The sequence below is a fragment of the Pungitius pungitius genome, chromosome 3 (genome assembly GCF_949316345.1).
Source record: "Pungitius pungitius chromosome 3, fPunPun2.1, whole genome shotgun sequence".
Classification (NCBI taxonomy): Eukaryota; Metazoa; Chordata; class Actinopteri; order Perciformes; family Gasterosteidae; genus Pungitius; species Pungitius pungitius.
Genome location: NC_084902.1, coordinates 7154127 through 7164976, shown reverse-complemented (window position 1 = coordinate 7164976; position 10850 = coordinate 7154127). Strand labels below are relative to the sequence as shown.

At 44.2% G+C, this 10850-nt stretch overlaps 1 protein-coding gene across 1 annotated transcript; it reads left to right on the top strand.

Moving 5' to 3' along the window:
- Positions 1–3438: 3438 nt before the first annotated feature.
- zgc:162730 (uncharacterized protein LOC564559 homolog) lies at positions 3439–6451 on the top strand. The gene is made up of 2 exons (XM_037466860.2): positions 3439–3574; positions 4130–6451. The coding sequence occupies exons 1-2, from the start codon at positions 3542–3544 to the stop codon at positions 5369–5371; spliced, it is 1275 nt and encodes a 424-aa protein (XP_037322757.1). The 5' UTR covers positions 3439–3541; the 3' UTR covers positions 5372–6451.
- Positions 6452–10850: the final 4399 nt, after the last annotated feature.

Sequence of the window (10850 nt, the reverse complement as noted above, 5' to 3'; positions counted from 1 at the left end):
TCAGGGAAGGCAGGTACTTTCCCCCCGGCCTAAAATGTCAACATGGGCTCCCTAAAGCCACTGACTCACTTTCTTTCCTCCCTCCCCGTGCTTCCTTCACTCCTCTTCCATCTTTCTCTCTTATCCTGATGCATCACCTGCTAAATTCAGAAACACGGCCGGCTTGGTTAGCTCCGCAAACCTGCTCTGCAGCTGTTGCTTAGTAACTGTTGAACCCATGGCTGCTTATGTGCGCAATGTTTGGCATGTCACCATAGCGATGTTATGGAGGGCAGGGTTAAATATTTGCAATGTGGCACTTAATAGAGGCACAGGTAAACGTATCTGTCAGGGGCTCAAGGCGAAACTGGGCCGGGGACAGAGGGATACAGGAAATGAAAAGGAGATAGAAACTAGGAGAAAGGTTTAATTTCAGTTAAGATTTTTTTTTAAATAACAACAGAATAACGATCATCGATGCCACCAGCATGAGATCTGTTTCAGGAGAACAGAAAGCATTGAGGCCCTTTGGGAGCCGTATTTGTATTTTCTACTCTCCTGAGTCGCGTGATCATGACTTAGCAGTTTACGGCCATAAAGGGTGAGTCACACTCTAAAACCTCCCTGTTTCTGTTTCTCTCATTTGGTGACAAAACCGCCCTAACTCTATAGGAATCGTAGAAGGAGCCATATATCTGCATAGTTTCTATGATTCATTCTCAGCTTTGGTGCAAAACATGAACAGTCAAAATGTCAACAGCAATTCAAGGAGAAATGAATACGTTCTTTTGGACATTAACACCCCAACATAGTTGAACCTCCGTGTAATTGTGTAGAATATTGTGTAGAAAAATATTTTCAACCACTGATCAAACCTCCTGATTGAGTTCCGTTTAAAAGCAGATGCTGCGGGGCTGATAAGGATAAACATGGGCCTAGTTAATGATCCATCTATACAGCTTAGTGACGCCACACAGTTGCAGGGCATGACGCAGTGCACGCACACCATCGGGATGTGGGATATTATCTGTGAGACCTGTAACAGCTTCTTCTCTATTTTGTATGTTTTCTAGTACAAATACATAATGGTCATAATATGTCATAGTTTTCAGCACGAGAAGAAAACCCTCTTATTTTTTTACAATAAAAACCCCAGACATTGATGTAATTAAATGTTTTATTTTATTGGAAGACAAATGGGTCGATGTTATGCTGTGGAATAATAATTTTCAGTCATATTCCAGCTCATGTGATGAGAGGTAAGTTATATTTAGAAATAAAATCAAGAAGAATGGTTTCTGTTGAGGGCGCTGAAGCCAGGGTTTCCCAGCTGAGGACTAGTCTACCTATTATGCTCCTGAATATGAGAGAATACTGCGACATCTTATCCTTAAAACATATTTTACACCAAAACTAAGTCATAATTGCGCAGGTTTTATTTCTTTTTTTCATGGAGGACTTTTTGTTCTAAGGATTAGTCACTGCTTTGCAACCTATTACATAGTCGGGTCTAATATTACAAATTTCCCCACAGCCACACTCTCTTTTATAGCATGTCTGACGCAGTGTTGTAGGATCAGGTCCAAACATGTTGGAAAGCTGCATGTACGCCTGCATGTCACTCAAGACAAATCCCAGTGGAAAAGCTGGCATTGAGCACTTGCTCACTCTGTCACCAAATTGGAAAAAAAATAACACAACGTGGAGGCCACAACCAGCAGGGAATGCTCCTTTAAGTTTGTGTTTGTGCGAGCGTGTGTGTGAGTGAGTGCGCCTCCCAGTCAGAGTGACTTTCTATTCGACCGAGGCAGAACAGAAACAAGAAGAACGAAGTATCCACAACACACACAGATACAGGAATACACACAGACACATGTTGATTCAGCCACTCAGCTCACTTTACACTGTGCCCAATGTACTGACCTTTTGTCATTACGGAATATACCATTCGAGGTCCTTTGTGGGGAAGGACTCCTCTATTTACCGCCATGCGTGAGCATCAAGCAGTCGATGCTGCGCAGAATTTTCTACACTTACACAACGCGTATTGCGACGTGAGCGCAGTCATTGCCAGGACTAAACGTGACTCATGCGAGTGGGTGACATATGCAGAAGCAGCAGTGCAGAGAATAACGTCTCACAATTTACGGGTATCAGCAAAAAAGTTTCATAGGAAGTAAATTAAGTCCGATGAATATGCCAAAATAATACCAGATAAGTTAATTAGTGCTTTGTCATTTCAAGTTCTGGAGCCTCGTTTGCTCATATATCTTATTGAAAAGTAAAAATAATCTCTTATCAGTCTGAATTCATGAAGTTTCTGTTTAAAAAAATGAGTGCAAAAAATGTGCAAATATATGCTAAAAGAAAAGAGTGTGTGACATATCCGACTTGAAAGTCAGGTGACACTGTGATAATACAGCCTTTGTAATGTGTGAGTCAAGGGAAAAACCTTAGTAAGTGTGAACACAATAGAGCCGTAGAAAATACCACAAGGTCACATAACACTCATTATGTTACAGTAATACATTCTTGTGGGAAAAGCAGCTTCCAAACTCTTCTAAATTCCTATAAGAAGAATGAAAAAAGACAACGTTCACCCTAAGAAATAGAAAAGGCAAATCTTTTGGTAATAACATCTTTAGTTAGGTTTAGAGGTGTGCATCTTTAATTAAGAGCAGAAAAGAGTCCAGTGTTCATGTTGATTCTGTTCAGGCCCCTCTGGTATTTATTTTTACTCACTTTTATCTTGTTTCCAACCCAAAGGTTTCTGCTTTCCAATAATCAATATTACAATTGGTGGAGTTCTGATAACTGTTTTGGTGGAATGTTGGAGGATGATTGAAATACAGAAACCAAAAGGAAACGAGGGGAGATGTAGGAGTGTGGATTCTGGTAAACAATGACTCTCTGTGGGTTAAAACGCTGAGAAACGTTCACCGTATTGAGACGAGATGATTTATTAGACATTCTAGAAAAACACCATTAGTCATAGGAATGTATATACTGTAATTACCCGAGATGTACTGTGGGATGAAAAGGAACACCTTATAGGTATAAACAAACTCATCTTGTTTGCCACTTCATTTCTGGTTGCTTCAATTTCTGAGAAGTGTCATAGAATCCGAATGTCACGTGACTGCGTGCAGAATGACGATGTACAGATCAAGAGTACACATAGAACAAGTGTGTGTGCTATTGGCTCAGCTGTAGCGTGCATGAGGTCTATGTAAATAAGCCCCCTGGCTTCCAGATGCCTACGAAACGAAAAGTATTTCACACAGCGGACTAAAAATACACCGTTTCTTTCTATTTTTTGTTGTTGTTGTTTTACCCGCCCTTCTCTGAGCTCACTATGAAACTTGAGTTGGAGGCAGGATCATCCGGGAACATAGTGGGGCTGGAACTCACACTGAGCTCTGGGGGGAGGGGTTAAAAAAGCAGATAAAAAGCCAAGCGCAGCAGCCCACAGACCTAACTTGACTTGTGTCTGGACATAAGGTTCTAACAGTCAGCCGTGGACCTGAACTAAATCTTCTACTTTTGGTCAAAGGGATACAGCATGTCCGAAATGCTTGACGATATCATCACAAAGGTGAGTTGAAGTTAAAGAAGTTTTCATTGGTTTGGGAGAAAAAAGGGCTGATTACGTTGGAATGGGACCACTCTGTAGCTCCTCTGCCAAAGTGGTTGTTTATTTGTTTAATCCCGCTCATTTTTATTTTTTGGTCGCTGATTTGAAAGTGAACTCCTTTTGAACCGGGTTTAGTCACAAAGGAGTTCTTTTAAAGAGTTAATACAATAAGGCTGACATTCAGTGCGGGGTAGTTTGTTTCCCTGCTGCCAGGCTTTACTATCAGCATATTTATGAGATAGAAAAACTGCATTTATGTACATTTTATTTGAATTTTGGGACATAAAGACTTAAGTACTGTACTTAAATTGTTTGGCCATTTTGGCTCGTTGCATTTTTTAGAAAGGAAATCTCTCATATGAACCGATGCAATGACAGCTTGCGGATTTCAACACCATCTTGCTTGTAGAAAATGTTTAAAGAGACAGTGATTCAAATGGTATTTAATATCCAGTATTGCTTTGAAATGAGCAGCATCAAGGTCGGATTATTAACTTTATAAATCTTTTGTAACAGAACTTCATGAATCTGGCCCTGGAAGAAGCCTTGCTCCCTAAACAGTCTCACCTCAAAGGCCCGGGGCAGAGTCGGCTGGACAGGTCAGCCTCCTTCTTCTCCTCCCCCACCCCTCCTTCCCCCTCGAGCCACAGCTTGAGCACCGACCATGTCAACAACACCGACAACGGCAGCCCCTTCTGGTCATCCAACATCTGGAGCCAGGGCCCCGTCGCAAAATCTAAACAGCTCCCCTTCAGACCCGACCGCTCCATGAGCCTGACCGAGTCCAGCGGCAGCCTGCTCTCCTCCTTCGGACAGCTGAACCTGGAGGCCTTCCCCTCCGCCTCCACCGTGGCGCCGCCGCCCGGCTTCCCCCCCTCGTCGGCCCTGCCGGCCCTGGTGCCCCAGGTGGTGGCCCCCAATCGTTACAAGACGGAGCTGTGCCGCGGCTTCCAGGAGACGGGCAGCTGCAAGTACGGCAGCAAGTGCCAGTTCGCCCACGGCGAGGCGGAGCTGCGCGGCCTGTTCCGCCACCCCAAGTACAAGACGGAGCCCTGCAGAACCTTCTACAACTTCGGCTACTGCCCCTACGGCTCACGCTGCCACTTCATCCACGAGGACAAACTCAGCGGCAGCCCGTTGTCCACTGCCAAGTTCGCCAATCAGCCGCAGCCAATCCCCAACTCCGGCGGGGGTCAGAACCCTCGGCACCAGCTGCGCCAGAGCGTCAGCTTCGCCGGGTTCCTGGGCTCGTCGCGCTGCTCGCCCCCGGCCTCCTTCCTCTCGTCCTTCATCGACCCCAACCTGAGCTTCAGCCGCGCCGCGTCCGTTTCCCCCCCTCCCGCTGACCTTCGCTCCCCAGTGTTCGGTGACTCCCTGCTGCGGGAAACGGCGGCGGCGTTCCAGTTTGGCAACCACCAGACCCGTGCCAGCACCGGGGACATCCACAGTATCCCTCTCATGCTGGAGCCCAAAAACTCGCACTGCGTGTGCGGCCACGGGAATAACTATAACGGCAACAACGGCAGAGCCGCCAGCGTGGACGAGGGGCACCACCAGGACGCCGGCGCGCCCTTTCCTGGTCCCGGGGCCCAGAGGGGTTTCATGAAGCCCGGTGCGCTGCAGCGTTTCTCCTCGGAGGACTCCCTGGAGGACAGCTACAGCAGCAGCAGCGGAGGCTCCAGTGGAACCGAGTCCCCGACATTCGACGCAGCCACCAAGCGGCTCACTGTGTTCGAGCGCCTGTCCCTGTCCGACTAAGCGGGTCCAGAGAGACTGCTCATCTGAGCTTCTCTTCAGAGCCAGAACTGTGCAGGACAAGTCAAGTTGACACAACAACACTTAAAGTTCTTAATTTATCCATCTTGGAGAAAGAAAACTACATACTGAGATGATTTAAGAATCCAAATGTTATCAGACTCTATTTTTATACTTAGAAATATCGTGTAGCCTATCAGACCTTTGTATGCGGTCTTCCATAAGAAAATTAACTCTTTTGCAGGTGTTGCCAGTACCAGTTAATAGCCTGGTATGCCCTTACTGTTAATCTGTAGAAATCAAAATGGCTAATCTTTAGCGGTAATCATTCACTCGTGTGTCTTTAAGATTCTCCCTGCCTCACAGGCCATTTACTCTTGGTGCCAAAAAAAAAACAGTACGTTTGATTCAGTAGCCTTAATCAGTGAGACCGTGAGACCGCGTGTCATTGATGCCATTTTTTTCTGTGATATGCACTTTACAGCTAATCCAAATGGGAGAAACTGTCATGTCTCCCAGTAGCATTCAACCAAAGCTTCATACTTCCTTCTGCCCTGTGTATGCGTGTGTTTGAATGTGTGTTTGTACATGTGCGTGTGTAAGTGTGTACGCGTAAACCACATAATTTTCCCGACACCTGGGGTGCGAGCATGTATAAGTGGCAAAATACTTAAAGATCAAAGTGTGTTAACAGAGAGGAAAATGATGGTCAGTGAGTTTAGATATGAATCTGACACACTCTAATTCTGTAAAATATTCTGTTATCTTCGCTAGCTTGTAATTGCACCCCCTCTTTTTATTGTCCCCTGTTTCTTTGACAACCTGGTTCAGGGCCTTTAACACCGCAGTATTCCTTTTGGTCATTGGTTGCCATGTGTTGTTTAACTTAAACTAATATATTTATTATGATATTTATTTGTGTTAAAAGAAAAACAAATGTATTTTGTACTTTATTTATGGAGAAATATTTCAATGTCTGTGAAATACCAATGTGAGAAAAAGCAGTAAAAAGAGATTCTTATATTTTTAATTTCCTGAAAGGGACAAAATTAATTTCTGAATAAAGAAATGATTTTAAGCAACTCTAATTTGTTATTCGGTGCTTGCTCACATATATTGTATTATAACTTGCATCTTCACATATGTTAGGTAACTTACACCAACAGTACTTTCTAGATTTGTATTGATGTGTACAATAATATAAACTGAGTAGTTATTGTTACTTATATTTTGTTATAACTGTAACACTGCCATTGTGGTCATTTTAATTTGCTTTACATACACACATGTAACTAGGCCCCTCTCCAGATACCAATCCACCCTCCTATGCTCTATCTATGGGACATGAGCCTGCTACCCTTTAGACCAGGTCCATAAACGGACTTGATGTACAACATGACAGCATTTTGGATCACTTCGATCACTTCCAATTATACTCCAAATTAGTGTCAAATTAAAACCCATTGAAAATCTGTTCCAAAACAACAACGTGTCATGAGCAGTTCGCACTGTTGGAGTTCACCAGCAAAACCTCCTCATCCCTACGATTAAACTGGGTAGATGGCCAAGATGGACGACCAGCCAGTGAGGAGTTAACCCTCATCGAGTCCCCAAGCCCCGGGGGTTACACATCATTATCTCCCTTCACTGGAAAGTTCCAGCTGCTGCCATCTCCAACTTCAACCGGTTTGATTGATGGCCTCTGCTTACCTATACTCAGAGCCAACATGAGAGCAGCTCTCAGAGAGGCAATGGAGATGGTATTTTGAAAGGGACATTAACCAGTTAAGCAGAAGTTTATGAAGAAAAAAAAAAACCCTGTTGCAACTTCCACCTCGCACTGCCAGTGTGATGTTGTGTTGGGCAACGCTTCACCAAAGCCTCGACCCCTGCCTTCGCATTTGCACTTGATTTTGTGAAGCAAGGCTGAAAAGAGAAGGAAAAAAAAGAACTATGTCACATTAATGGTGTCTGAGAAACGCACACAGCATTAAATGCCCGTTTGAGAACTTGGGAGGTGTTGGTGCATTAGTCTTAACCGTGCGAGACCTTTTGTACGAGTCACATTCAGAACTTCCAACCCTGCAAAACAATGACTCATTTTCGCTGCACATGATCACAACTCTGTGGCGTATCTTGATTGATAAGCATTTGATGATTTGCAACATTCATTTAACTTAATGATGCTATGCGTATACAGTGCATTTTGCTTCTTAATTTGTGGTAGTCTCTCTTATTCTGTAACATTATGAGCATATTATGTTCATGTACCTCATTGCCCCTAATCCATTTCCACACAAGCCATGGTGTGGTTTGTTTGTGGTGAGACAATATGATACCCAACCACAGGATTGTCCAATAGTGGATTTGTTACACATGTATTAATTGACAATGCAAAGAAAGGCTATTTTCAAGCTTACAACTTCCAAATTGATAAGTTCCTCAATTAAATGTGAATAAAACCAATACCTGATCAAACATTTATAACGTTATTAAAATAAAGTACAAAGGGTCACACACCCTTTTCATTATTTTCCACCCACCGGATTTGATAAATTTCATTTAGCTGACTTCTTCAAAGTCCATTCAACCTGAATCAACAATACAAAGAACAACACGAATCAAGAAACTACATATTCTTCAAGAAAGCCAAACTATAGAATGCTATAGGTAAGTGCCATTATAAGCACTTTGCGTGTTACCTATTCAAAGTGTGGTCGGTAGAGGTGTGTTTTTAGTTTAAAGACTTTTCTCCTGTCTAAAATATACGGACGAGACAAACCTGGCTTCTAAGAGGGCCGGATTTTACACGTTCAATAAACCTCAGCTATGGCCACCACTTGGCATTGTGTCTTGTTCCCCTTTGGACCAATGGCAGGATGTGTTGCTATGGCGATAGACAATGACCACAAAGTGTAAACAGCAAAGACAAAAAGAACGGATCAGCGTGTGTTTGTGTGGTTCACAAATATTAACTTCCCAGTCGGTTCTGCCAGACTGGTTTAGAATCCTCTGAGTTCTGTCGCTCTTTGAGGACCAAACGCTGCAGAAGTACAGTTTGATTATTTGTACTTTTATCAAATCAAGTACAGAAATAAAACTCCTCGACTCCGGCTTGAAGCTCATGTTCTGCAATGTCTTGAAAGCATTCACGTCGCCACGGCTTATCTTTGGTCGACTGTTGTTTCATGTGACCTCAACACGGTTATTCAACTACTGGAGCAAGTCTGGCCTGGTATCACCACCACCTTCTGGGCGAATGGTTAATAATCAACCACAAAGCTGCTGCTGCTGCTGCTGCTGCTGCTGTCAAAACTCTCTTTGTCCAAGTCACCTGATCCTGAGCGCTGTGCACACAACACACACACACACACACACATTAGAGATAAAGCTCAAACCTGGGTGGAGATCTCTTAAAGCAGTTACATGTGCAGTCTAAAGGTGAGAAGGAGACAGAGATACTATTGTTTAAACACAAAGAGCAAATCAAGCGTGGTTGCACGTCTTGGGAAGTTGAAACTTCTTAACCAGCAACAGCGACCATGATTTGATGAATCATCCAGCAACAACACTCGCGTCACATTCCTACCAGTAAAATGTGCTTGTCTGTGTGTGCGTGTGTGTGTGTGTGTCCAGGTTTTCGTGTGTACTCAGACTTTTTCCCGCTTCCAGAAACTTCTCCCTCCCCGCCTCTCTTTCGGTCGTTACCGACGGATTAAGCCTGACGGTTGAGTAATCTTTCAACCCCGTACCTTGGTCCACCCTTCGCAGAGTACGTTATGTAACTTTTTCTTTGCCAACTAGGTCATCGGAGAGCACTGCGTTTTTTTTTGTTTTGTTTGTTCTCGGAAAAGATAAAACCCTAAGAGGTAAATGTACCCTAAATTACTCCGAAACAGGCATTGTCAGCTTCGTCCAATATACTCCCCCTAAATCTCCTCTTTGTTTGAGAGCTTCCCGCAGTTTGGAATTCTATGGTCACGGTCTCTAAAGACGAACATGCAGCTCTGCAGGACCATATGTTCTTATGCTTCGCCTTGTTTAACAGGGGTTCAAGCTGTTGACCTCCATGTGGACAGGGACAGTGGACGCTGGACACAGCATTGGCTGGTGTAGTAGTGGGATAAGTTACATCTGAATAAATGGCTGAAGTAAGGATTTGGGAAAGTTACTTTCAAATATATATTCAACTAATTGGCCAATAGTGTTTAAGAAAGCCTTTCCACTTCCGCGTGCCATTGTCTATATAAAAAAAAGACTCATTTTGAATGAGTGTGTCTAAATGAATGAGGATTTCTGGTTACCATGTCACGGTTTATGATTACAAGACACCCAATCAGTGACAATCACTGAGTAGGACTTGGCGATGCCGGGTATCAGCTAACTGACTGTGATCTTCTTTAATGTTTAACTCGCTAGATAGGAACTGCTGCGGGCACTATACAAGTTCTATATAAGTTCACACAAACCATTAATCTGCTTATTCTTCCATGCACCAAAACAACCCCCATACTGGGAGGAGGCTTGCGAGGGCCATTGAAACGAAGAAGAAATAGCAGTGTCAGTAAGTCAGTCTTGGCAGGGAAAGGGGGAGGAAATGTCTGAGCGGTGACATCACAGCACACGGAGTGGAAGTGCTCTCCTTTTATAGGCATGTTCTCTCTCTCCGCCACATTCCTCAGCTACAGAACTCAATCAACTCCTCCCCCTGTCCTCCTTTCCTCAGACTTCACTCCTGCGCGGGCCCAAGTGGTGTGACGCAGGGAACAGAGGGAGGAGCAGGGGGGTGGGTGGGGGGGGTTTGGGGGAGGAGGGGGAGAGGAAAAGAAGGCGAGGGGAGTTAGTGAACTCTGGTGCGGGAGAAGGTAACAAAAAATTCCCTGATTCCCCCCCCCCTCATACCCACCCCCCATACCCACCCCTCCTGCTAGCGCTCCTGACCACTTCTCTTTTCTTTTTTACTCCACTCTCCTCTCTCAACTTTTACTTTCCCGGGATTTGGCCCAGACGGTGGTTCATGTCGAAGAATCTATGTTTCCGATTCACGAGAACACTTTTCCTTTGAGTTTCTAATGTGTCTCGAAAATCCCTGCTGCTCCCCGGAGAGGAGGCCTCTGGGCAACATTTCACATTCCGATACTAGGATGCTATTGGTGTATTGCAGTCTGATTCAAAAACACACACACACACACACACACACACTTCTGAACTGTGAGTGAGGAGCCATGACGACCGGCATTCAGAACAAACGCGCAGTTACGTACGTCACATCCACGTTGTGCTGATCGTCCGATTCTACAAAACGAGAAGTGAATCTGGACGAGTACGTATGATCTGAACGGCAGAGATCTGTTGCGCAGAACATTTAAAAAAAAAAAAAAGATGTAGAACTTGGATGGAAGCCTTCTTTGAGGCTTCAATTGCACCGGAGAATTTCATATGAAAGATTTAATAAAGAACCACATTTTAACATTTTCTGGGT

What these genes read in the sequence shown, in the direction of transcription:
- zgc:162730 (XM_037466860.2), top strand. Translation starts at nt 3,542, where the DNA reads ATGTCCGAAATGCTTGACGATATCATCACAAAG. An exon ending in TTGACGATATCATCACAAAG is followed by an intron (nt 3,575 to 4,129) that starts GTGAGTTGAAGT and finishes CTTTTGTAACAG; the next exon opens with AACTTCATGAATCTGGCCCT.